Source organism: Triticum urartu, chromosome 3A (genome assembly GCF_056163025.1).
Source record: "Triticum urartu cultivar PI428250 chromosome 3A, HENAU_Tu73, whole genome shotgun sequence".
Taxonomy (NCBI): domain Eukaryota; kingdom Viridiplantae; phylum Streptophyta; class Magnoliopsida; order Poales; family Poaceae; genus Triticum; species Triticum urartu.
In genome coordinates, this window is record NC_141875.1 from 252765254 (window position 1) to 252791792 (window position 26539).

Here is a 26539-nt window from a genome sequence, read left to right on the forward strand (position 1 = left end):
TTCACCAATAAAATTTATCCTTCAGTACCTTTTGTTATCAAAATATTTATTCAATTAAGCATTTAACTACAGGCCAACAGTTCATGTGCTGCCTCCAGTGCATCTCGCAATTTCAGCCAGAGTAAACTATGCACACAGCGCATGCTACTGGTAAATTTGTGCGAAATGGATCTATTTGTTCCATGGATCTTGAACATATGGAATACAGAAACTGAAGTACATGGTCAGCTTTAGAAATATTGCTTGACCCAAAATTACTGAAGTAAAAGTAAACTGCCAAACTCACTGGACAGATAGAGATATAAGAATCCAAACTGAAGGTGGTGATAAGAAAAGCTTATTGGGCAGGAGTAGGACTGGGGGGCGCCAGCTCTGGAGGGACCTCTCGAGTGACACTAAGCATGGAATCGTGTTCATCGCCCTCGTGAGCAAATTTCTTGTGCAGCACTTTCTCAAAATCAATCTTTTCCAAGGGTTTAGCATTCTCAACAGCATGTGCCTTGGCTAAGTTGGAATAGTTGGCAGCTGATTCCGCAATAAAAGCGATCTCCTCGTCTGTGAGCTTCCTCAGAAATTTTGCAGGGTTTCCACCCCATACCTAAATTGAACAGAGATAGTCAACAACAGAGCACTTGCTGAGATAAGATTATCAAACAAGAGTCATGAAGCATTTTTTTTTGTTTCATCCATGCATAAATGCATGGCATCAAAGTCACTGAAAAATGCAATTACCCCCAAAAAAAGCATCATGAAGCATGTCACAATATCTAGTAGTGTCAAAAGGGTTTTTTGTATCTAAGAAAATGGGGTCTTCTCTTAACACATGCTAATCCAGATTCAGACATACCTTATCATAAATAACCGGTAGTTAATTAAAACCAGATGAGCAAACGTGTCTGAGATGACCTAAATAAGAATCCAAACAATAGTGGTCAAGTAAAGCACAACCTCTCCACAAGGGATCCTCGTGTTCTGTCTTACAAGGGCTCCAGCAGCAACCATCCCATGCTTTTCCACAACAACACCATCTAACAGGGTAGCTCCCATACCAACAAAAGCTTCATCCTCAACAGTGCATCCTTGTAATACAGCACTATGCCCTGCGAAACAAAGTTTGGAATATATATGTTATCCGAATTATCAGTGAATATTTTACACGAGAATGAAGGTCCTAAATAGCAGATAACTGGTTGTTGTCAGATTGGTTTTGGCATTTCAGATAGTGAGCAAGATGAGAGGCAATGGTTGGTGTCAGATTGGTTTAAATTTCCAATACAAATGTTTATTGATGGTGCATATCCTCTAACAAATGTATGTCATGCTAACTCTACCAAGGTTTTACACAAAAGCTCATGAAGGGGCACATGGGGGCTTTGGCTATGGCATCAGGAATCAAGAAGGAGAAGATGTCTTAAGCTTTGCTCTAGCCTACGACATGATCGTAGCTAACACCCTCTTCAAAAAGAGAGAATCACATCTGGTGACTTTTAGTAGTGGCCAACACTCCAGCCAGATTGATTTCATCCTCTCGAGAAGAGAAGATAGGCGGGCGTGCCTAGATTGTAAGGTGATACCTGGAGAGAGTGTTGTCGCTCAGCATAAGCTGGTGGTTGCTGACTTCCGCTTTCGGATTCGTGTCCAGCAGGATAAGCGTGCGAAAGTCGCTAGAACAAAGTGGTGGAAGCTCAAGGGGGGGGGTAGCTCGGGTGTTCAAGGAAAGGGTCATTAAGGAGGGCCCTTGGGAGGAAGGAGGGGATGCGAACAATGTGTGGATGAAGATGGCGACTTGCATCCGTAAGGTGGCCTCGGAGGAGTTTGGAGTGTCCAGGGGAAGGAGAAGCGAAGCTAAGGATACCTGGTGGTGGAATGATGATGTCCAGAAGGTGATTAAGGAGAAGAAAGATTGTTTCAGGCGCCTGTACCTGGATAGGAGTGCAGACAACATAGAGAAGTACAAGATGGCAAAGAAGGCCGCAAAGCGAGCTGTCGGTGAAGCAAGGGGTCGGGCGTATGAGGACCTCTACTGCCGGTTAGGCACGAAGGAAGGCGAAAGGGACATCTATAAGATGGCCAAGATCCGAGAGAGGAAGACGAGGGATGTTGGCCAAGTCAAATGCATTAAGGATGGAGCAGACCAACTCCTGGTGAAGGACGAGGAGATTAAGCATAGATGGCGGGAGTACTTCGACAAGTTGTTCAATGAGGAGAATGATAGTTCTACCATTGAACTGGACAACTCCTTTGATGAGACCAGCATGCGTTTTGTGCGGCGAATCCAGGAATCTGAGGTCAAGGAGGCTTTAAAAAGGATGAAAGGAGGCAAGGCGATGGGCCCTGATTGTATCCCCATTAAGGTGTGAAGAGGCCTTGGGGACATAGCGATAGTATGGCTAACCAAGCTTTTCAACCTCATTTTCCGGGCAAACAAGATGCCAGAAGAATGGAGATGGAGTATATTAGTACCAATCTTCAAGAAGAAGGGGGGTGTTCGGAGTTGTACTAATTAGTAATTACCGTGGAATTAAGTTGATGAGCCATACAATGAAGCTATGGGAGAGAGTCATTGAGCACCGCTTAAGAAGAATGACAAGTGTGACCAAAAATCAGTTTGGTTTCATGCCTGGGATGTCGGCCATGGAAGCCATTTTCTTGGTACGACAACTTATGGAGATACAGGGAGCAAAAGAAGGACTTGCATATGGTGTTCATTGACTTGGAGAAGGCCTATGGAGACAAACAAAGTCCAAGCAAAGTACACTACCCTCATCAAGGACATGTACGTTAATGTTGTGACAAGTATTCGAACAAATGATGTCGACACTGATGACTTCCCGATTAAAATAGGACTGCATCAGGGGTCAGCTTTGAGCCCTTATCTTTTTGCCTTGGTGATGGATGAGGTCACAAGAGATATACAACAAGATATCCCATGGTGTATGCTCTTTGCGGATGATGTGGTGCTAGTTGACGATAATCAGACGGGGGTAAATAGGAAGTTAGAGTTATGGAGACAAACCTTGGAATTGAAAGGATTTAGGCTTAGTAGAACTAAAACCGAGTACATGATGTGCGGTTTCGGTACTACTAGGCGCGAGGAGGAGGAGGTTACCCTTGATGGGCATATGGGTCAATGCTGCAGAAGGATGGGGGTATTGATGAAGATGTGAACCATTGAATCAAAGTCGGATGGATGAAGTGGCGCCAAGCTTCTGGCATCCTCTATGATAAAAGAGTGCCACAAAAGCTAAAAGGCAAGTTCTACAGGACAGCGGTTCGACCCACAATGTTGTATGGCGCGGAGTGTTGGCCAACTAAAAGGCGACATGTTCAGCAATTAGGTGTGGCGAAGATGCGTATGTTGAGATGGATGTGTGGCCACACGAGGAAGGATCGAGTCCGGAATGATGGGGTAGCACCAATTGAAGAGAAGCTTGTTCAACATGGTCTGAGATGGTTTGGGCATATTTAGCGCAGGCCTCCAGAAGCTCCAGTGCATAGCGGACGGCTCAAGCATGCGGAGAATGTCAAGAGAGGTCGGGGTAGACCGAATTTGACATGGGAGGAGTCTGTAAAGAGAGATGTGAAGGATTGGAGTATCACCAAAGAACTAGCTATGGACAGGGGTGCGTGGAAGCTTGCTATCCATGTGCCCGAACCATGAATTGGTCGCAAGATCTTATGGGTTTCACCTCTAGCCTACCCCAACTTGTTTGGGATTAAAGGCTTTGTTGTTGTTGTTGATGTTGTTGCTCAATTGCTCAAACTTGTCTTCAAAATTATCTATACTATTGTGTTGGAACAAAAACAAGGTAGCGGAGTGATATCTGTCTGGTATGTTTGTTTCCAGTTTACTTACCATAGAATTAGGGCTCCAATAACAAAATATTTGTGGATATTGATGAAAAGTAGTACCCCGGAAAAGATCAATAGCAATTTTACTATACTAGACTTTGGTCTAAGCAGATAATGAACAATTGAACATCGTGAGGCTGTGGAATAAATCAGTGGTTAAAACAAGAACCAGAAGGTAAATCTATTTTTACCTACTGTGACATTGTCGCCAATGATAGTTGGAAAGACTTTGCCACTTAGATTAGATTTTGCCACATGCACAACAGAATTATCCTGTATATTGGTCCCAGATCCAACTTGAACGTTATTTGCATCACCTGTAACCAAGTATGTTAAGTAACTTGTAGGAAGCATGACTAACAACTGAAGTCACACACTCACAGTACAGTATGATACATAAGGATATAAATAAACTTGGGAACTACTAGTAAACAATACATAAAATAGAAAAGGTGTTTCCAGCTGTAGATATCAATTCCATGAAAACATTTTCTTCGCAAGAACAAAATTCCATGAAAATATTTGCTTCATGGTAAAGAACATCTTTACTGGTGTCTTGCATCAGCCAGTCAAAGCTTATTTCTTCTCCGGCAGGCACACCTGTCAGTGCACTGCCTGTAACGAAGAGCAAGAACAAAATGCACTAATCAGTTTTCAGTTGTGAGACCCCTTGAGGATAAGTGAGAGCACTAATCTCCCTCACCAATCCCATTCTAATCGATATCCTCTATCATCTCAAGATAAGAGCACAGTGCCTAGGCTGATCTCTGCAGAGTTATGACAGGTGATGCATACCTATGGTGGTGCTGCTACAGCGTGTAGGGTACAACAGTCTGGGCAGCCTCCGACAGAGTGGTATGTCAGTGTTCTTATTTTTTCTATGTGATGCTCACAGTGGTGTTACTTAAACCAGAGTATCAAGTGCATCGCTCCACTAGCCACATATGCTGGACAGGAACAGACGTATCCTACGACGAAGGTGGGGAGGTATTATTCTCCGTAAAACATCGCTGCGGCGTGTCTCCCCATCTTTCAGATGCTGCGACTGTGCTATGTGAGATTTTTTGTTCATCCGCCCATTACTTTCTTGCAGTGAGCACTAGAACTAGTGTTATTCCTATCCATGGTCTTCAATTCTTAGTTAGATCTTACTTGTACATGTTTAAAAATTCCCAAAAGTGTTAACGATTTGTCATCCTGCTGAAAATTTCTTAGTTGTTGTGTTAGTAGCTGTGAACATAAATTATTGTAGTGCTACCGCCCCCTGCTAGTTAGATGCACACGCATTCATCTAACTAGTGATAGCCACGGTGACATTCTAGTAAAGAACTCAAGTGTTTTATTAAGCTACCAGCACGAGGGAAATGATTCGGAAGATAACAGATCATATAGCAGCTTTATTAACTACTTCCTCAGTCTGGGTTTATAAGCCCCCTTGTATTGGGGTCAAAATTTGACCATAGAATTGACTACCAAAATCAATGGTCAACATAACACCTATTCCCCGCATTTATTGCCCAGCCAATTAATCAGGCCGTCAGACCGAGTAATCCAGGGAGCAGCGATTAATTGGGCTGCTGTGCATATCTGCAGTCGCCCCACATCTTAGGGCTAGGGAAATTGCGGCTCCAGCTCCCCTCTCCGGCTCACAAATCAAGCAGCCGCTGGCCAGCCCCTCAACCCCCCCCCCCCCCCCCCACCACCACCTCCTCCCCACCCCAAACGAGCGCCCCGACCTTCAGCAGCTCGAGCTCACCTCCCCCACCCAACCAGCCGGCGGCACTGCCCCTCACCTCGGACGCTGCTGTCTCTGCTGCAGTACTGCAGCCAAAGCCAATGAAGGTCACCTTCACCTCCACCGTTGCACTGTCCATGGCGTCCAGCAGCAAGGTATGTTGCTGCTCCTCCCACCTAAAAAGCACGGACATGGGGACGGAAAGACGAGGATACGCACATACGGGGACACGGGATACGGCATTTTTCGAAAACAGCCATTCAGGGATACGGCAGGGTATATCAATATATAGAAAAAAATAACAGCATGTAATAAAGATTTAATGATAATTTTTTATCAGAGATTTTGTACTGGATATATGTTTTTTGTAAAGGAATTACTGGATATATGTTGCCTCATTTCTATTGATAGAAGACTTTGGGGCAGCCCATAGTCCCATACGAACCCTCCACTCAGACCCATGTAGCTCTCCACTCAGAGCCCATATAAGGTCCAGTTCCTGAAACCCTAGACTAGTCAGCTCCTTTAGCCCTTCTCTTCTTGTTTCCTCCAGCCGCCTGAGAGCTGCAGAGAGCAGAAAAAAGATTGCGCCGCCACTTATATCTTCTTCCTCGCTGCTGGCTGCAGTCCCCATCTTTCTCCCTGCCCGGTCCTTCTTCCTTGTCCTCGAACGCCTTGCCATCTTCCTCTCTGCTGGATGGACGTTCTTCGTCGGGGGAAGAGCGAGCCGGCGACCAGAGAAGCGAGTCCAGGCGGCTGCAGCCTCAAGCCTAGGCTGCGGCAGCGAGGCTGGCTCCCGAGTCCCCACCGTGTCCACACCGTATCTGCCGTATCCAGATTTCTTTCCGCCTTTTTTTAATTAGGAAAAGATGGGATACTGCGGGATACGTGTATCCCGGCGTATCCGCGTGTGTCCCCGTATCCCCCAGTACTAGGACGGCAATTCGGCAGTTTCTGCCGTATCCATGCTTTGTAGCCTCCCACCACTTTGAGGTGTTGCTAGTTTGCTGCAGAAATTGAGTTGTTGCTATTCCTCACTGCTCTGCTTGCATGTACAGGCAATGTTGTCAGGTCATATATAAATGAGCTTGCTGATTTATGCTCCATGTTGCTGGCTTGCTGCTGCTGTTGCTATTCTATAATCTATATAGATGTGCAAGTCATATATTTATTTGCATGTAGATCTGTAGATTGGCATGTGTACTGATATGTATGTAGAACAACATATAGATGTATTCTTATTTTACATACTTGTAGATTGGTATGTGTACTGATATGTATGCAACATTCATTTTTGTAGCAATCTATGGTTGCTTCAACTGCAGCAAGTGCTCCAACATTTAAAAGAAAATTTCAGATGACATGGGGCGGAAGTTTGGAGTCTTGTATGATCCTGATGATCTACAGAGGGTGAAATGCAGGTTGTGTGGAAAGGAGATCAGTATTAGGATAAGCAGATTGAAGCAACATGTTGGTCAAGTGAAACGTCAAGTAAAAAGTTGCATGGTGGTGAAGCAGCACAAGGTTGTGGAGGAGCAACTCCACCTTGCTGCTACAAAGTGTACAGCACTAGAGTTGAAGGAACTACTTCAACGTGTTGCGCTAGATATCATTCTAGAGGCGAATGTAGGCCAATATGGCAGCAGGAGTTCAATCCAGAACTCCTAGAGCACAAGATCTACTCCAAGATCTTAGATAAGAACACCAAGATATATTATAGATAGTGGGGGTACATCATCTGGGTACAAACTAGAGGTGACGACCTCTATTTATAGGGCTTTGGGTAGTCTTCACATACTTCTAGTTATGGCTAGAACACTCCGGAAAACATTACTTAAGATTCACCATTATACTCATAGCTACTCACAACTAGAGGACTCTAGAAAACAGTAGGTAGGGTAGAGAAGAAATACTACACTAGAGTGGAAGTATCTAGAAGTAGCCAAACAGATCTAGCATGTGGTTTCCTTTTTCTATTTTTCTCATCTATTGTTCCTCATCATTCTCCCCGGGTTGTTTCGAACTCGCCCTCGAGTTATCTTCATAGAGCACTTCTTCTGGATGGTAGAGAGTCAAGTCCGCAACATTGAAAGTGTTGGATATGCCCATGTCGCTTGGAAGATCTGCCCATGTCGCTTGGAAGATCTATCACATAGGCATTATCATTTATCTTCCTCATGGTAGAGAAGGACCCACACCTTCGCTGCCTAAGCTTCCCTTTTAACACCTAAAGGCAGCCTCTCTTTTCGGAGGTAGACCATCACCTTATCACCAACTTGGAATGATTTTGGCCTCCTTTTGCAATCAGCAAGTTGTTTATATTTCTGATTTTGTGCTTCCAAAACACCACAAATCTCTTCAAATAACTCAGTGTAATTATCAGCAAAGGACAATGCTGATTTTGAGTTTCCCCTTGATGGTAGCTTCACCAGGTCCACCACATATGTTGGAAATTTAGTGTAGACAATGGAAAAAGGCCTCCTTCCTGTGGACCTATGCTTGGAGTTATTGTAGAACTCTGCAGGAGATAAAGCCAAATCCCATTGTCCCTTTCTTTCTCCACCAATGCAACGGATCAGATTACCCAAAAACTTGTTCACCACTTCCATTTGTCCATCTGTTTGTGCATGGGCAGTGCTAGAAAATTTCAATTCAATGTTGAATTGCTTCCACGAGGAGGAGGTCAGCCTTGATGGGCAGGTGGTGCCTCAGAAGTACACCTTTAGATATTTGGGGTCTATGCTGCAAAAGGATGGGGATATCGATGAAGATGTGAATCGTCGAATCAAAGCTGGATGGATGAAGTGGCACCAAGCTTTTGGCATTCTCTATGACAAGAGAGTGCCACAAAAGCTAAAAGGCAAGTTCCATAGGACGGCAGTTTGACCCACAATGTTGTATGGCGCTGAGTGTTGGCTGACTAAAAGGTGACATGTTCAACAGTTAGGTGTGGCGGAGATGTGCATGTTGAGATGGATGTGTGGCCACACAAGGACCGAATCCGGAATGATGATATACGAGATAGAGTTGGGGTAGCGCCGATTGAAGAGAAGCTTGTCCAACATCGTCTGAAAAGTTTGGTGTTAGAATCACTAAATCAAAGGAGCTGATTATTTTCCTTTATGCACATCATAAAACATTGTCCTTGACAAGGTCTTATACAAAAGAGAGAGACATTGTGAGACCAGGAGTGACAAGATTTGCTTCAGCATTTGTTACTTTGCAAAGTTCGGTTGCTAAGAAGGAATTAAGAGCAATGGTTTGTAGTGATGCTTGGGAAGAATGCAAGCACACAAGAACAAAGAAAGGAAAGTTAACTCATGCCACAATCATGAGTAGGGGCTATTGGAAAAATGTCTCTTTGCCTCAAGGTATTGGTTGTTTTATATTATAGCTAGTGGCTCTTTTTATGTTGTGTATGTAGGAGCTGTTTTATGTTGTCTCGAGTGTTGACTAATACTTGGGTATGTACCGTGCAAGGTTTTTGAGCCATTGATGAGATCCTTGTGTTGTCTACTGAGAGTTGTATTGCTTGTGCTGGCTAGAGATCAGAGAGGGCCCGAACCTGGGCAAATCCTTGTGTCTTGTGTGTAGCCATTCCGATCTGCCACTCGTACATCCCTCCGAACAAATTTAGCTATCCACCATACCCCTCCGAGTGTAGAAGTTAACCACGTTGCCTCAGTACACGTAGGATTAGGAAAAAGAGTAAGTGCGAGTCCTAGTAGTATTAGGATTCCTAGTCCTAGTCTATTTCCATAGTCCCTTATGGACGTGTATAAAAAGCACCCCAGGGGTGCTCCTTGTAACCAGAAAATTAGAGAAGAGAAAAGCAATACAAAGTATTCAACAGGTGCGTGTCACGCACCTGTGGCCATCACATCGATTCGTTTTTGTGTTCGTTCTATTGGAAGAAGTCGCTACGTCCTGCCAAAGATCGAATCGATCCTGTGTAATACAAGTCGCCGGCAAGTACGAGCTAGCTAGCTACTATCAATTAAGCTGCCTGCTTGGCTGCTTGTGAGGTTAGCTTGCACATATGTTGCTTTGGCTACTGGAGTTTACAAGTTACGATATGTTTGGATGTATGGATTGGGAGGTAATATTGGCATTTGGCATTTGTAGCTCCCGAATGCCAGCGTTTGGATGCACTGGGTATTCGGTCGTGGCATCGTAGCCTGATATTGGACACAGCGCGCCAAGACTAGCGAGTGCCCGCGCGAATACCTTGCCTCCCCGCTCTGTTTTCGGCTGAAATTGCCCAGTCTGGCTCGCTTACCTCTTCAACCCTCCCCGTTCCTCCCCCGAAAACAGAGAACACAGGCCGCAGGAGAAGCGGCGCGGGAAAACAGCGGCGGCGCAGGTGGGTGCTCATCTCCCGCCGCCGTCCTCCTCCTTTCCCATCTCCGGCAGGTCTCCTCCATCTCCCGCTCCTCCTCCTCCTTCTCCCCTTGCTCCGGTAGGCCTTCTCCTCGTGCTTCATCTCCCCCTGCCCTCCCCAATCTCCCCAGCCCTTTCAGGTCCGATGGCCGCCGGCGACCCGTCCCTTGGATTGTCCCTCTCCCATCCCTACCAGCGGTAGCTCCGTCCATCTACCACCCCCCATCTGCCCTTCTCCCTCTCCTACTCAACCCTAATCCCATGACCTCCCCTCCCTCCCATTCAGATCTGATGGCTGCTCCCCCTCTTCCCCATCACAGTTCGTCCCTCCTCCCCAATATGTTTGCATACTAAGATACTAATCTGTCTTAAATTAACTCTGCTACAGGTTATTTGTTTTGGATTGGCACATCCCTGTAGACCAACTGAAGGTATGTTCAAAGATAATTTTTGCTATCAGTAAGGAAAAAATAAGTTTTGTTTGGCCATGCATTCATGTGGTGAAGAGAACTAGAATCAGCATTTGACAATATAGTGAATGCTTGTTGTGCCCTGTCTTAAATGACTGAATGCTTGCTGAAATTTTGATAGCTTGTTGTAGCATAAATTACTACAACAATTTTTGATAGCTTGTCTTATATGCCTGATTGTATCTTGCTTGCTTATGTCGTATGGCTGATTGATGACTTGTCCTTAATAGCTAGCCGTAGCATAATTTTTGAAATGCTTGCTGTACCATGTCTTTGTATATTTACTTGTGTGATTGAATGAGGCATGAATGTCTAATTTGTGAAATGTAATGTAGCTGCACCATGTCTGACATGGACTTGGTTGCTTACATAAACGAGGAGAACAAAAGAAGAAAGAGGAGACGGATAGTTTTGACCAAACTGTACTTTGAATCGTTTCTTCGTGGGATAGCATATCTTAGTACGAGGAGGGCACCAAGGGATTTAGGGAGTTTTAGTGACGATGAGGAAAAGAACATTCATCGGAAGTATTTGCTAAAAGGAATGTATGATGGGGCAGAAGTAACATGCTATGATCAGTTGCATTTAACTAAAAGAAACTTCCATGACTTATGCACCATGTTGCGTGAGAGGGCTGGTCTTCATGACAGTGTCTATGTTTTCGTGGAAGAAAAGGTGGCAATGTTCTTGTTGGTAGTTGGCCATGGTATCAAAATGAGGATTCTGCGTGGCACTTACAAGCGCTCCTTATGGACTATTAGTACCCACTTTGACAATGTATTAACAGCGATTCTATCTCTAACCGCGGAGTTCATTAAGCTTCCTGATCCTTCTACTCAGCCACCTGATGATTACAAATGGAAGTGGTTTGGCAATGCACTTGGAGCGCTAGATGGGTGTCATGTTGATGTTTGTGTGCCCGTGTGTGACCAAGGGAGATATAGGAACAGGAAGCAAGCTATCAGCACTAACATGCTTGGTGTGGTTGATTGGAATATGAAATTTATGTATGTCTTGCCTGGCTGGGAGGGTTCAGCTTTAGAGATGTGTGGATGATCCTCTTCCGAAGATGATCCTCTAGATGATGCTAACTTAATTAGGAGTGTTCAAGTCAGCACTTCATGGACCAACTTTAGAGAGCAGCTAGCTAATGACATGTTTGACGAGTACCTCGTGAGACATGCTGAACTAGAGTTGGAGTAGGATGTGCGGGTCGACTAGATAATGGTGTTCTCTTTTGTGCTAGCTAGTTGATATGACTTTGGTGGGATGTGTGGATCAACCTTGATATGACTTTGGTGGAATGTGTGCCTTTTGGGTATTCTGTACATGCCTCATATTATGAAATTAATATATATATATGTGTGTGTGTGTGTGTGTGTGTGTGTGACATTACCTTGCTGTCTTTGTGTTTCAACTTACATGCACCTTATGTTGTCTTTGTGTTTGGATATTATGTGCATGAATTTTCTTGTAGGACCATGGCTGAAGGAGGTGGAAAAAAATTTGGTAGAAATTACCTCACATGGACAGATGAAATGGACACTGCACTACTCAAGGTCCTTGTTGAGCATCACAACAATGGCGATCATGCCCAGAACGGATGGAAGTCCCATGTCTACAATGCTGTTATAGGTAATGTGCGTGAGAAGTGCTCTGTGACCATCACAAAGGAAAACATCAGTTCAAGGTGCAAAACCTTTGAAAAGCACTACGAGGCCATTAGCAAGATGCTATCTCAAAGTGGATTTGGGTGGGATTGGGTCAATAACAAGCTGTCAATTGATAGTGAAGATGTGTGGCTTAAATATGTCGTGGTAAGAAACTTATCCTTTCCACATTTTGATTATATTGTACATATGTAAGATCTACCTTTGTTTGACAATTCTCTCTTTTTTTTTTGTGTGTGTGTGTGCAGGCTAACAAGAAAGTAGGATTTTACAAGAACAGGGTCATTAAGAATTGGGATGCTATCACCACCATATACTCAAAAGATCATGCAAATGGTGAAGGCGCTGTCACTGGTGCTGAAACTGTTGTAGAACCAACTACGGAACCCAATGAAGCCTCTCCTGAAGTGCCACAAAAAAACAGCGAACTGGTGATGCCATCCTGTGCCTTCTTGGGGATATGAAAGGCTCATTTCATGATGCTTTGAAGTCACTCGAGCCTTTACCTCTGCCCCAAGTTACACCTCCTGCTGAAATCCTTGCGACACTTGAGATGATCCCTGATCTAGCTCGTGGTGACATCTTGCGATCTTATGGTAAGTTGATCCTTAGCGAACGCTTGTACCAAGCGCTTCTTGAGCTTCCCATGAACATCAGGAAGGAATGGTTGTTGATGTTGAATTAGTAGAATGGCTCTTGATTGATAATATGTATGTGTGTTGCTACTCTTATTTCTCCTAGTTTGTGAGAGACTTCTAAACTTGTCCTAAAGTTGCATTGTTATGCACAAGACTTGCTATGTGTTCTGGATGGTGTGAGACATGTTATAATATGTATGTGTGTTGCTACTCTTATTTCTCCTAGTTTGTGAGAGACTTCTAAACTTGTCCTAAAGTTGCGTTGTTATGCACAAGACTTGCTATGTGTTCTGGATGGTGTGAGACATGTTATAATATGTAATGTTGTTGGCAAGGTTATCATAATATGTTGTTGTTGATGATAGTTTTTGGACAAATTGATGTTCTCAAGTTCATCATGATATGTGGCTGTTACATATAGTTTTCAGCCTAATTTTTCATGTTTTTGAACAGTTGATTGTGTTATCAAGTTCATCATAATATGCTGCTGTATACTACTGTAATGTACAGTTTTCAGCCTATTTTTCATGTTTTTGAGGAGTTGGAACTTGTCCAGTGCATGATAATATGTTCATGTTGCCTATGTACACTTTTCAGCCAATTTTTCTTGTATTTTATTTGCATGCAATTTTATGTATTATAATACAATAATCTCTCAAATGTATGGCATGATGATCAGATTTAATTTCCAAACTTGTACAAGAAATTATTATATTGTTCATACATTTCACAATGCCCAATTCTACACTATGCGCATCCAAACAAGATTTGGCATTCCTCCGTCCCTTGAATTCCAAGTGCCCAATACAAGAACATCCAAACACAAAGTGTGGCATTGCAGCTCAATACCAATGCCTTGGGATATTAGGCATTGGAGCCAATGCAATATCCAGGTCTTGAATGTCTACATCCAAACAGAGCGTTAGGGTTTCAAAACCAACACTTGTTATCTAGAGCCTCGACGATCTACGATCTACGATGACGGACAGCGACGCTGAGTCAGTCAAGTCTGGCAACGGCGGTTCCAAGGCGAACAAGAACAGCGACAAGGTGAAGAAGGGCAGCAAGTCAGCGACTAGTGGTGGCGGAACGGGCGGCGCCAACGTACTGGCGCATCGCAATATCCCCATCCAGTACCCGATGCTCACCGACGCCAACTACGGCGTGTGGGCGGTGATTATGAAGATCATTCTCCGAACCCTTCGAGTGTGGGAGGCCATCACGGACGACGACTTTGACCAGGAGTGCGACGAAGGTGCCATGGCCGCCATAGCCCAGTCTGTGCCGGATTCTGTGCTGATGACATTGGCGGAGTTCGAGACAGCAAGAGAGGCATGGAACGCACTCAAAGAGATGAGGATTGGAGAAGATCGCGTCACGAAGGCTCGGGCACAAGTGCTGAAGCGCCAATTTCACAAGTTGCAGATGGAGGAAACTGAATCGGTGAACGACTATGCCATGCGTCTGACTACATTGGTGGGAGAGATCCGCGCGCTTGGTGCGAAGCTCGAGGAAGCCAAGATTGTGGAGAAGTTTTTTAGTTCGATGACTGATAAATTCACGTTCATCATCGGCACGCTCGAGCAGCTTTACGACATCAACGACATGACCATAACGAAGGCGATCGGACGCTTGCGGACATGGGAAGAGAATGCTCGTGGCTGTCGGAAAGGCAAAGGAGGAGGTGGTGACCAACTCATGTACTCGCGCGCAGATTGGGAGGCCCCAAGTAGCAAAGGAAGGCGTGACGGTGGTGAAGGCTCAAACAACACGAAGCGTGGCGAACAAACCGGAAAAGGCAAAGGAAAAGGCAAGCCACAAAGTCATGGTAAGGTGGACCGATCTAAAGAGCGGAAGCCACGGAACTTGGATATGTCCGAGGTCAAGTGCTATAACTGCAACGAGATGGGTCACTTTGCGAAGGATTGTCCGGAGCCTAACAAGCGGGAGATCAAGGCAAATTTGGCAAAGCAGGAAGACGTACGTCCAGGTCTTCTGATGGCCGAAGTTTGTGATCTCGTCCAAACAGCAGTTGCGAAGCCAAACCGGAAGGTGCTACTTCATGGGAAAAAGGTAACACCAAAGTTATCCGGGAGTCAGAACATGTCGTGGTATCTAGACACAGGTGCCAGTAACCACATGACGGGGTGCAAGGAGAAGTTTCTCGAGCTGGAATATGATGTTCAAGGCTCGGTCAAGTTCGGTGATGGTTCAAATGTGGAGATTTGCGGGCAAGGTTCTGTCCTCTTCGAGGGTCTCATAGGAGAACATCGCATACTCACCGGAGTGTATTACATCCCACAGCTTCGCAACAACATCATCTCTGTCGGGAAACTTGACAAGAATGGATGCAAGGTGGATATTGAGAACGGAGTGTTGATGATCTTCGACAACCTCCAAAACGTGCTAACCCATGTTAATCGCACACGGAACAGGCTCTATATCCTCAACTTTGATCAATCTCAACCAGAGTGTTGGCTCGCCAAGAGTGATGACGATTCATGGTTATGGCATGCTAGATTTGGACACGTTAACTTCTACGCCTTGAAGAAGATGTCGAAGATGGAGATGGTATCTGGGATGCCGTTTATCGACCATGTTGATCGAGTATGTGATGGGTGCTTCGTTGGAAAACAACACCGCAGGCCATTCCCTGCTCAGTCTACCTATCATGCAAGTCATGCACTCAAGCTGCTCCATGGTGATCTATGTGGCCCTATCACCCCAGCAACTCATGGAGGAAAGAAGTACTTCTTCCTTGTGGTAGATGACTACTCGAGATATATGTGGGTCGTTCTCCTACGATCTAAAGATGAGGTGTTTGAAGCATTCAAGAAGCTAAAGGCTGCAACAGAGATGGAACACAAGTTGAAGGTTCGCGCTCTACGGACAGATCGCGGCGGAGAGTTTACGTCGAACGAGTTCAACGACTACTGCGAGAAGATTGGCATAAAGAGGTTCCTCACGGCACCTTATACGCCGCAGCAGAACGGGGTTGTTGAAAGGCGCAATCGAACCGCCGTTGACATGGCAAGGAGCTTACTCAAGAGCAAGAATCTGCCAGGGACATTTTAGGGAGAAGCTGTCTCGACAGCAGTCTATCTTCTCAACCGGGCTCCAACGAAGGCGGTGATCGGCAAGACTCCGTATGAAGCAATTTACGGACGGAAGCCGAATGTGTCTCATCTACGAACGTTCGGGTGTGTGGCGCATGTGAAGACGGCGGAGCCGCATCTCTCAAAGCTTGCCGATCGCAGCACCAAGATGGTGTTCATCGGATACGAGAGAAGTTCCGGCACCAAGGCATACCGCTTCTACGATCCACGAACCAAGCGTCTACGGATTTCACGCAACGTCGTATTTGAAGAAAACCAAGCGTGGAATTGGAGCGCAACAGCCAACGATGCTCCAAATGGTAATATATTCACGGTTGAATTTCCAACGGATGATGATGCAGGGGAGGACGTCCAGGTGGTTGGCAAGACGCCCAACCAAGGTGACCACAATGGTAGTGATCATCATGGTGCCGACACCAAACGACGACGCGCATGGGTCGCAAGGTGATAGCGACAACGATGTGCAAGACACGGGTAGAGATCTCAACAACGACATCGACAATGAGGCGCATAGTGATGATGACAATCAAGATGATGGTCACGATCACGACGACTACGCCGAAGACGCAGATGCCAACGACCCGGCATCTACCACGCCCGAGACTCGACCGTCTTCCTCAAGTGCATCGACGCCGACACAATTTGTGTCGCCTCCTTCGCAAGCCACAACGGATTCTTCCGGGCCTCATCGCTACAAGACCCTCAAGAAAGTCTACAAGTACGCAAAGCCAGTTACGCTCGAGTGCTCCGATTTGTGTTTACTCGGAGTTGAGGAGCCGGCGAACTTCGTAGAGGCGAGCAAAAGTTCAAGTTGGATGCACGCCATGGATGAGGAGATGAAGGCGATCGAGAGCAATGGCACGTGGACTTTGGTAACCCGACCTCCAAACCAAAAGGCCATAGGTTTGAAGTGGGTTTACAAGTTAAAGAAGGACACGAAGGGTGCCATTGTAAAGTACAAGGCAAGACTCGTCGCAAAGGGCTACGTACAACATCAAGGAGTTGACTATGAGGAGGTGTTTGCACCGGTTGCTCGAATCGAGACCGTGAGAGTGCTCCTAGCTTTGGCAGCAAAGAAGAAGTGTACGTGGAACAACCCCTCGGCTACGAGAAGAAAGGCGAAGAAGCGAAAGTTTACAAGCTCAAGAAGGCACTTTACGGGTTGAAGCAAGCGCCAAGAGCTTGGAACGCAAAGTTAGACCGAAGTTTGATCTCGCTCGGGTTCAAGAGATGCCCCCTCGAGCACGCCGTCTATACAAAGAACTCCAAAGGATCAAACCTGCTAGTTGGAGTTTATGTCGACAATCTGATTATCACCGGAGATAGCGCGCAAGAAATTGAACGTTTCAAGGCGGCGCGGATGAAGAAGTTTAGCATGAGCGATTTGGGATTACTCAGCTATTACTTGGGCATCGAAGTGAAGCAAAGCTCCGAGGAGATTTCCCTATGTCAATCGGCTTATGCGGTCAAGTTATTGGACAAGTGTGGCATGACAGATTGCTACAAGACACAAGCTCCAATGGACCAACGCCACAAGTTGAGCAAGCGTAGCTCAAATCCGCCGGTGGACACCACAATGTATCGAAGCGTTGTGGGCAGCCTAAGATATTTGGTGCATACCCGACCTGACTTGGCTTATTCAGTCGGGATCGTGAGTCGTTTCATGGAGAATCCGACAACCGAGCACATGAGCGCGGTCAAGCAAATTTTGCGCTATGTGAAAGGCACTATTAATCTTGGCTGCACGTACAGAAAGGGAAAGGAAGGGTTGATCCTTCATGGATACTCAGATAGTGACATGGCAAGTGATGTGGATGACTGGAAAAGCACCACGGGCATGATATTCTACCTTGGCCCAAATCCTATCAGCTGGAATTCTCAGAAACAAAAGGTGGTTGCGTTGTCTTCATGCAAGGCAGAATACATAGTGGCAAGCACGGCGGCTTGTCAAGCAGTGTGGCTGAGAAGACTCCTAGCTGATCTTGCAAAGTGGGAGGTGCAGAAGGTGTCATTGAAGATTGACAACCAAGCTGCAATCTCTTTGTGCAAAAATCCGATTCATCACGAGAGGAGCAAGCACATAGATACCCGGTTCCACCATATCCGGGAGTGCATTGAGGAAGGGATGATCGAAGTCCAGCACGTGAACACGAAGGAGCAGCTTGCCGACATTCTCACGAAGTCCCTTGGTCGGCAGAAGTTCACCGAGATGAGGAACAAAGTCGGAGTACATGAGATGCAGTCAAGCAACAAGGTTAAGGAGGTGAATGTAGAAGTTAACCACGTTGCCTCAGTACACGTAGGATTAGGAAAAAGAGTAAGTGCGAGTCCTAGTAGTATTAGGATTCCTAGTCCTAGTCTATTTCCATAGTCCCTTATGGACGTGTATAAAAAGCACCCCAGGGGTGCTCCTTGTAACCAGAAAATTAGAGAAGAGAAAAGCAATACAAAGTATTCAACAGGTGCGACACGCACCTGTGGCCATCACATCAATTCGTTTTTGTGTTCGTTCTATCGAAAGAAGTCGCTACGTCTTGCCAAAGATCGAATCGATCCTGTGTAATACAAGTCGCCGGCAAGTACGAGCTAGCTAGCTACTATCAATTAAGCTGCCTGCTTGGCTGCTTGTGAGGTTAGCTTGCACGTACGTTGCTTTGGCTACTGGAGTTTACAAGTTAGGGTTTCAAAACCAACACCGAGAGTACTGTCGGATCAGAAGTTACACTAACACCCAGCCAAACCGGCATTTGGGTGTGGCAAGACTGGTGCTGGCACACCACATGCGCCATGTATGCCCCTCAGCCTCCCCTGGAACCTGCAACTACACCCCTCCATTGCTCCTCTTTCTCCCCGACATTTCTCTCCTCCAAAGCTCAGGAGAGCATGTCGAACAACTCGATTGCGTGAGACATTGCGGCATCGATGTTGCAGCCCCGCAGCATTGGCTTGCTCCACTTGGTCCTCACAGCCTTCCTAGCCTTGACCAAGCCTCTAGAACCATCGCTAAGCCACAACAAGACTAAGAACGCTCATCGCTGCTTCCTACCACATGCAACCATGCGTGCCGCCCATGGCGCACCGACGACTGCCTGCAAATAAGCCAACCCGATCATGCCACGCTTCGCCACCGAACTCCGATCACTCTCAATCGAGCTCCCCGAGCTGCAATTTCTCCCATGCTAGCCTTCTTCCTCTCCGGCCGAGGACACCGCCGCAGCCTCGCAAATCAAGAGGGGCTTCCTCTTGGTCCCTTCCTCCAAGAGCTTCCTCTAATCCCTCTTAGCATGTTGAAATGCTCAATCGTGAGCGGGAAGCACCCCCCACAAGCCCACTCTCCATTGTTGTTGGTCCCGCTCTACTCCATCTCCCCACCGTTCTAGTCACAGCTGCCGACGTCCTCTTCTGACTCGCGTTGGCCGCCGCGCACCCCGCCATGGCATACTGGGTGAGCAGCCATGAGATGAACCGGCTCAACATCGTGCATGGACAACACCGACGTTGAAGCCCCACCATGCTCTTGGTTTGGGGCCGTGGCAAGGGGGTGGAGAGGGTAGCACGTATCGGATGTGTAGCACCACCGTTCGTCAGTCTGCCGTCTAGCGTTGGGGTAATAGAGTGAAGGGTTGGGGAGTGAGGCGCCGCGACTCGGTGCCTTTAGTGAGCTAGCTGACATGGCAAATTGTAATGCCGATGAGGCGGTCGACTCGGTAAATACCAGCCGCATGAGCAAAAAAACAGTTTTCGCCCGGTTAAGGGGGGCGATGGGATAAGTTGGAGGTCATGCAGTAACCGGTTAATGAGTTCAGGGTTGATTCTTAAACCATCTGGTTAGTTAAGGATTGAAAAGTGGGCTTATCTCTATTTTATTAGTTAAACATATGGTCAAAGTTTGACCCAAAATACGTGGGGGGCTATATAATAAACCTGGAGAAAGTAGTAACAAGTAGATATAACGAAGCATAGAAGATCATGGATTGATATGGCATTAGTTCTACTGCTTATGAAAACATTAGCTCAACAAATAGCTAAATCTGAAAGATGGTGAGGCACAAACAACGACGGTGTCCACACAATAATATTATGTCACCGTTGCTGCAGGATATTGGCATCTGTTACAAGAGATATAACACCATCCATCCTAAGTGATAGACTTGAAACCTAGACTAAGCAACATAACAACATGAAGGAACACAAATATGGAGTATCACACTGAAGACAAGCATTGAAAAACACACAAAATACAAACACCAAGAAAGCACGCCGCTGGGGGTCATGAACATGCCTAGACCTAACCCGGTGCCGAATCATCAACTCGTGTGAGGCACCACAATGGCGGCGCCTTCAAGGCACCACAAAGAACAAAATCAAAACTGCAGTCAGAGTTGTGGGTTATGGGAGAGAAAGAGGCAGTGGACTGATAGAACTGGTGAGGAAGAGTAGCATCACTATTTATCCTCCTCGGATAACGTGCTGCTACGATTGTTCAATGAACAAACCCCTGAAATTGGACTTGCATCATGCCTTTTGTAAGGGAGTCGAGGGACAAGAAAGATCACATTTCTTGCTTGCTCTTCATTGTAAGCTGAGAGCCCCTCTCTTTCCTTTTTCTTCAAACGATATTCTTGTTTACAATACAACACAGCAACAGATCATCTGCGTTTTACTGCAAATGACAGGTGGGCCATCATGCCGTATCCTCCTTGTAGTTTCCCTTTTTTGCAATTTTCAGTAAACGGCAAATCTTAAAGTTGGGAATTTAAATTATTTGTATACTGAGAAATTCCAGCATGGATCAAATAGATCTAGTGAAAGAAAAACTAGCTGCACTCAGGCGTCAACGTTTGCATAAGGTGGCAAGGCAAAAAAAAACATGGAGATGGAAAGACATGATCATGATCACCCACTGGTGGAGCTACGAATCAATCATCTGTCTAATATCTAGTTACTAAAATCCATGGGGTCTATCTCTTCAAATCTTCATACTGCTGGGTATTTTGTTAAATTCAACTGCATATTTAAGGGAATAATAAACCATGGACTGTGCACGCCCACCGCACCTACAAGGCTACAACTAATGTACACTGAACTCACCCTTCTCAACATTATCTGCAACAAGACGATGCAAATGGATATGCATGGTGCATTTAGCCACAGAACTGTTGCTTATTTGTCTTGGATGATGTATTTATTTATGTATAGAAATAACAAATAACGAAAGATATGCTAGCCAAGAATAATATAGAACCAGAACTAGAAAGTAAATTGCATAAGATAAGAGCCGGAAGACTATTGGAAAAGAAACGCAGCACAACGGGGTGATTACTATCACACATTTTGGTACAGTCAAATCTGAATACAGGCACAATTTGGAAGCACCCGTTAATTTAGCAAAGAAGATCAAAATGATGCTCACTGGAACACTGAGCACAAACCTCTTAAGACGCATCCGTACCAAATTGAAGACCCTTGCCCAACTTCAACATCGCCAATAAGGGATGCACTTGGAGCGACAAATGCCTCTTTGTGAACATGAGGGGCTTTGTCAAAGATGTTCATAAGTGTGCGATGCCTTGAAACTGGAAAGGTCCAAAACAAAATCATGTTAGCACTTTTATAGGTGTAGTTGCTCACAACAGCACAAACAATTATAACATATGTCAACATAAAACATGGCCATAATAATTAGATGCAGTGCAGAACATAAGCAGCATCCTGAAGATAAAGATGCAGAAGATCAGGTAATCAAAAAGTGTCTCCGAGTTATCTGCCACTTCACAGCCACAGAAAGCTAATATGCAGATGAAGAAAAAACTTACAGATGGATAATTTTATCCAGAGTGTGACATGAAGAGGAAACACAAATTCATGAGCTTGATCAGAGATTAAGTGCTCAAAGAAGATAGTCGATGTAAGTGAAATGTCAATGCCTTTTTTACTGAAATGTGACATACTTAGATATCATTCAGGAGATGCACAATCAAAATGCTAACACGGAATTACTAAGCCTACAAATATATAAAAACAATCCAGCAGAAAACAGCAAAAATAACATCATCAGATATACAAGCAAGGGGTGAACACAACATATGCACATCCAAGGATAATGGATCGATTAGGGAGAAATGTGCAGAACCAAAAAGTGTCCAGTCATATTTGTGTCGCTCTCGGGAGCAGCGGGTACAGTACCGGAGCAAATTGCACAATTCACCATGTATACCGAACTCATTTGTATAAAACAAAACCTCTAAGAAATACATCCACAATCAGCCAATCCTCTGCCAAAGGAAAGCGCTTTATATCACCTAAACAAACTGTCTGCGTAGGCCAGCTTACTGACAGAGCAGAACTAGCTACAGGCACGATTCTGGGCTGATACGGTGGCAACAGTGTTGACATGGGAGATTGGCGCAGCCTGAGAGGCTAAGATTGAACAGCGTGTCTTGGGGTCTGCTGTGCAACAGAGAGACTACTCCAACGAGACACATCAGATACCACCACAGTCCACGGCCAGCCAGCATTTTGAGACATGGCTGCGAGTGGGGGCTGTAAGCAAGTCAGATCCAATACTAGATTGCCAAAGATATTGTGTCATGCGGAAGGAAAACTTAAATGCTACGTTTATTGTGCAATTTACTCAAAGAGTTAATAATTTAAGGGTACAATTGCTTGCATACTAGAGTATTGTAGATTCAGGAGATTAAGAGTCTTTTGAAAGCAAACTACCAGTGTTAATTTCTACTCCCTCCGTTCCTAAATATTTGTCTTTCTAGATATTTGAACAAGTGACTACATACGGAGCAAAATGAGTGAATCTACACTCTAAAATATGTCTATATACATCCGTATGTGGTAGTCCATTTGAAATCTCTAAAAAGACAAATATTTAGGAACGGAGGGAGTATTTGAATCAAAGACAGATGTAAATGGCGATCCCTGGTCGGGGCAATAGTCAATCGCGACAAGAGATAATTCTAACAAGCAAGCTGCAGCACCAGCTACCTAGGGGGCTTTTGACGAACAATTAGTATGTTAAAATTTGGTTGTGTTATTCAAAATCACAATTATAAGGAAATAATTTTGAGTACAAAAAATCATATAACATTGCATACTTATGGAGTGACTGTTGTGGTCAAAGTCTTGTCTTAAACCGATAAAAACACGCCCTACATTTTGCAACAGAATGAGTAAAACCTCAAACAATAAATGGAGTAGGATGGTCCATGGCGATGATAACAGAACTGGAGCTATTAAATTATCTTCAAGCATCTTAGTGAGCATCAACTCGTCGGAGGAAACCATCATCGACAGCTCTAGAACTTCTAAAATTTTAGTTGACATCATGTAAAATCTCAAAAGCCATGACCGACTATCTGTAAAGATAAAGGTAAATCTTACCAATAACGATATAAGTTATTTGAAACAAACAAATTATCAAAAACATTATTAAACTCCAACCACAACCCCCGTCTTGGACAGGAATTCCTCGAGTTTCAGCTCACCTGGTATGGTAAATAAAAAGGCCTAGAACGATAAAGGGGGCAGAAAGGAGCTCAAGAATGTTTAACAGAACTACAGCTATTCGTATAGCATCCCAATATCATGGCAAATACCTAACGATAATAGATATTGCGGATAGCAATTTGACATATTCAGGACTTTCAGTTAATATCCCATTGGTATAAACAATTGGGTAAGTAGCAAGTTCTACCAAAGAATGATCCATAATCCATACAACTGTCCACCTCCATAATTTTAGCACACTATGAAGCAACCTGCGTAGAAAGACACCTCAATTTGAATTCGAATCTTAGCATGTGAATTAACGACGAATGCACGATGACCTAAGAATAGATAACCCTAGACCAACCCCAACCTAATGGGGCACACATGACCGTAATATTTCCTGAACCGTCCCTAACCCTAGGCGGCAATCCCGAAATGCTCACTCATTTGGGACCGCCAGAGAAGACCGAATCCACGCGATGCCCGAAGTATCTGCAGAAATCGGCGAGGGAGGGGCGAAAGGTAGGATTATTAGGGGCGAGGGAAGGTGTTTATGCTTACTCTGCTCGTGGAAGAAGTAGTTCCCCTGGAGGCGACAGCCGAGGCGGTCGAGGGCCTGACCGGTCTCCCGGATCCAGAAACCTACCGCGTAAAACGCCTTCGCCATATCTCCGGGCGGCGGCGGGCAAGATCGCAGAACGGCGACTGCGTAGGCGCAGAGGCGGCGGTGGCCTTGCGTTTGTTGGCTCCTGGCCTTGGCCCGTGGGAGATCTCGAGGAGAGAGGGGGGCTGAGCTGAGGGGGTCAGGAGGGAGAGAGTGGGGACTGGGCCTGTGGAGAGCGCTGGCGCTTCTTCGGCCGCTCACGGAACATCAAACAATAAATATGTTCTACAAACAATAAGGCTGGTCATAGTGGGAAGTAACTTAAACTAGTATCATATGCATGACACTAGTATAAGTTATTATCTTCATAGTGCAAAGTAACATAATAGTAGTGTCATAGATTGGTTCATTTATTAGGTTGTATACTCATTCTTTTTCGGAAAGCGCTATGTTACAGTAACATGTTATGTTACTTTAAACACCTCTCTCCTGTAGCATTTCTGATATTATATGTGGATGACATATTATTGATTGGAAATGATACTGAATTTCTGAATACCATAAAAGAATACTTGAATAAGAATTTTTCAATGAAAGGCCTCGGTGAAGCTGCTTATATATTGGGCATCAAGATCTATAAAGATAGATCAAGACGCTTAATTGGACTTTCACAAAGAACATACCTTGATAAAGTTTTAAAAAAGTTTAAAATGGATCAAACAAAGAAAGCGTTCTTGCATGTGTTATAAGGTGTGAAGTTGAGTCAGACTCAACGCCCGACCACTGCAGAAGATAGAGGGAAAATGAAAGGCATTCCCTATGCTTCGGCCATAGGTTTTATCATGCATGCAATGTTGTGTAACAGACCTGATGTGTACCTTGCTATTAGTTTAGCAGAAAGGTACCAAAGTAATCCAGGAGTGGATCACTGAACAGTGGTCAAGAACATCCTGAAATACCTGAAAAGGATTAAGGATATGTTTCTCATTTATGGAGGTGACAAAGAGCTCGTCGTAAACAGTTACGTCGATGCAAGTTTTGACACTGGTTCGGATGACTCTAAGTCACAAACCGGATACGTATTTTTATTGAATGGTGAAGCTGTCAATTGGTGCAGTTCTAAGCAAAGCATCGTGACGGGATCCACGTGTGAAGCGGAATACATAGCTGCTTTGGAAGCAGCAAATGAAGGAGTCTGGATGAAAGAGTTCATATCCGATCTAGGTGTCATACCTAGTGCATCGGGTCCAATGAAAATCTTTTGTAACAATACTGGTGCAATTTCCTTGGCAAAGGAATCCATATTTCACAAGAGAACCAAGCACATCAAGAGACTTTTCAATTCCATCCGCGATCAAGTCAAGGAGGGAGACATAGAGATTTGCAAGATACACACGGATTTGAATGTTGCAGACCCGTTGACTAAGCCTCTCTCACGAGCAAAACATGATCAACACCAAGACTCCATGGGTGTTAGAATCATTACAGTGTAATCTAAATTATTGACTCTAGTGCAAGTGGGAGACTGAAGGAAATATGCCCTGGAGGCAATAATAAAGTTGTTATTTATATTTCCTTATATCATGATAAATGTTTATTATTCATACTAGAATTGTATTAACTGGAAACTTAGTACATGTGTGAATACATAGACAAACAGAGTGTCACTAGTACGCCTCTACTTGACTGACGTCAATCGAAGATGGTTAAGTTTCCTAACCATAGACATGAATTGTCATTTGATAAACGGGATCACATCATTAGAGAATGATGTGATTGGCATGACCCATCCGTTAGCTTAGCACTATGATTGTTTAGTTTATTGCTATTGCTTTCTTCATAACTTATACATGTTCCTATGACTATGACATTATGCAACTCCCGAATACTGGAGGAACACTTAGTGTGCTATCAAATGTCACAACGTAACTGGGTGATTATAAAGATACTCTACAGGTGTCTCTGATGGTGTTTGTTGAGTTGGCATAGATCGAGATTAGGATTTGTCACTCCCATTTGGAGAGGTATCTCTGGGCCCTCTCGGTAATGCACATTACTATAAGCCTTGCAAGCAATGTGACTAATGAGTTAGTTACGGGATGTTGCATTACGAAACGAGTAAAGAGACTTGCCGGTAACGAGATTGAACTAGGTATGATGATACCGACGATCGAATCTCGGGCAAGTAACATACCGATGACAAAGGGAACAACGTATGTTGTTATGCGGTTTGACCGATAAAGATCTTTGTAGAATATATAGGAACCAATATGAGCATCCAGATTTCGTTATTGGTTACTGACCGGAGATGAGTCTCGGTCATGTCTACATAGTTCTCGAACCCGTAGGGTCCGCACGCTTAACGTTCGATGACGATCGGGGTATTATGAGTTTATGTGATTTGATGTACCGAAGGTTGTTCGGAGTCCGGATGTGATCACGGACATGACGAGGAGTCTCGAAATGGTCGAGACATGAAGATTGATATATTGGAAGGTTATGTTTGTGAAGGAAATATGCCCTAGAGGCAGTAATAAAATTGTTATTTATATTTCCTTATATCATGATAAA

At 44.7% G+C, this 26539-nt stretch overlaps 1 protein-coding gene and 1 pseudogene across 2 annotated transcripts; one reads left to right on the forward strand and one right to left on the reverse strand.

The window, feature by feature from the left end:
* On the reverse strand, positions 1-24225 carry LOC125543785 (gamma carbonic anhydrase 1, mitochondrial). Of its 2 annotated transcripts, XM_048707251.2 has the most exons (5): positions 23926-24223; positions 21294-21437; positions 4044-4169; positions 949-1100; positions 1-598 (listed from the first exon to the last, which is right to left on the reverse strand). In XM_048707251.2, exons 1-5 carry the CDS (start codon positions 24029-24031, stop codon positions 338-340), a joined length of 789 nt encoding a protein of 262 aa, XP_048563208.1. In that variant the 5' UTR covers positions 24032-24223; the 3' UTR covers positions 1-337. The 2 variants fall into 2 exon arrangements, with proteins under 2 accessions (XP_048563208.1, XP_087402987.1); XM_087546861.1 differs by lacking the exon at positions 4044-4169 and having other exon boundaries at positions 23926-24225.
* LOC147979370 (uncharacterized) lies at positions 11184-13609 on the forward strand (annotated as a pseudogene).
* Positions 24226-26539: the final 2314 nt, after the last annotated feature.

Bases quoted from the DNA above. Each gene is read 5' to 3' on its own strand.
- LOC125543785 (XM_048707251.2), bottom strand. From the start codon at position 24,031: ATGGCGAAGGCGTTTTACGCGGTAGGTTTCTGGATCCGGGAGACCGGT. The intron at 1,101-4,043 runs GTAAAAATAGAT...TTTGTTTCGCAG, and splicing joins TGGCGACAATGTCACAGTAG to GGCATAGTGCTGTATTACAA. The intron at 599-948 runs GTTGTGCTTTAC...TGTTCAATTTAG, and splicing joins CGAGGATCCCTTGTGGAGAG to GTATGGGGTGGAAACCCTGC.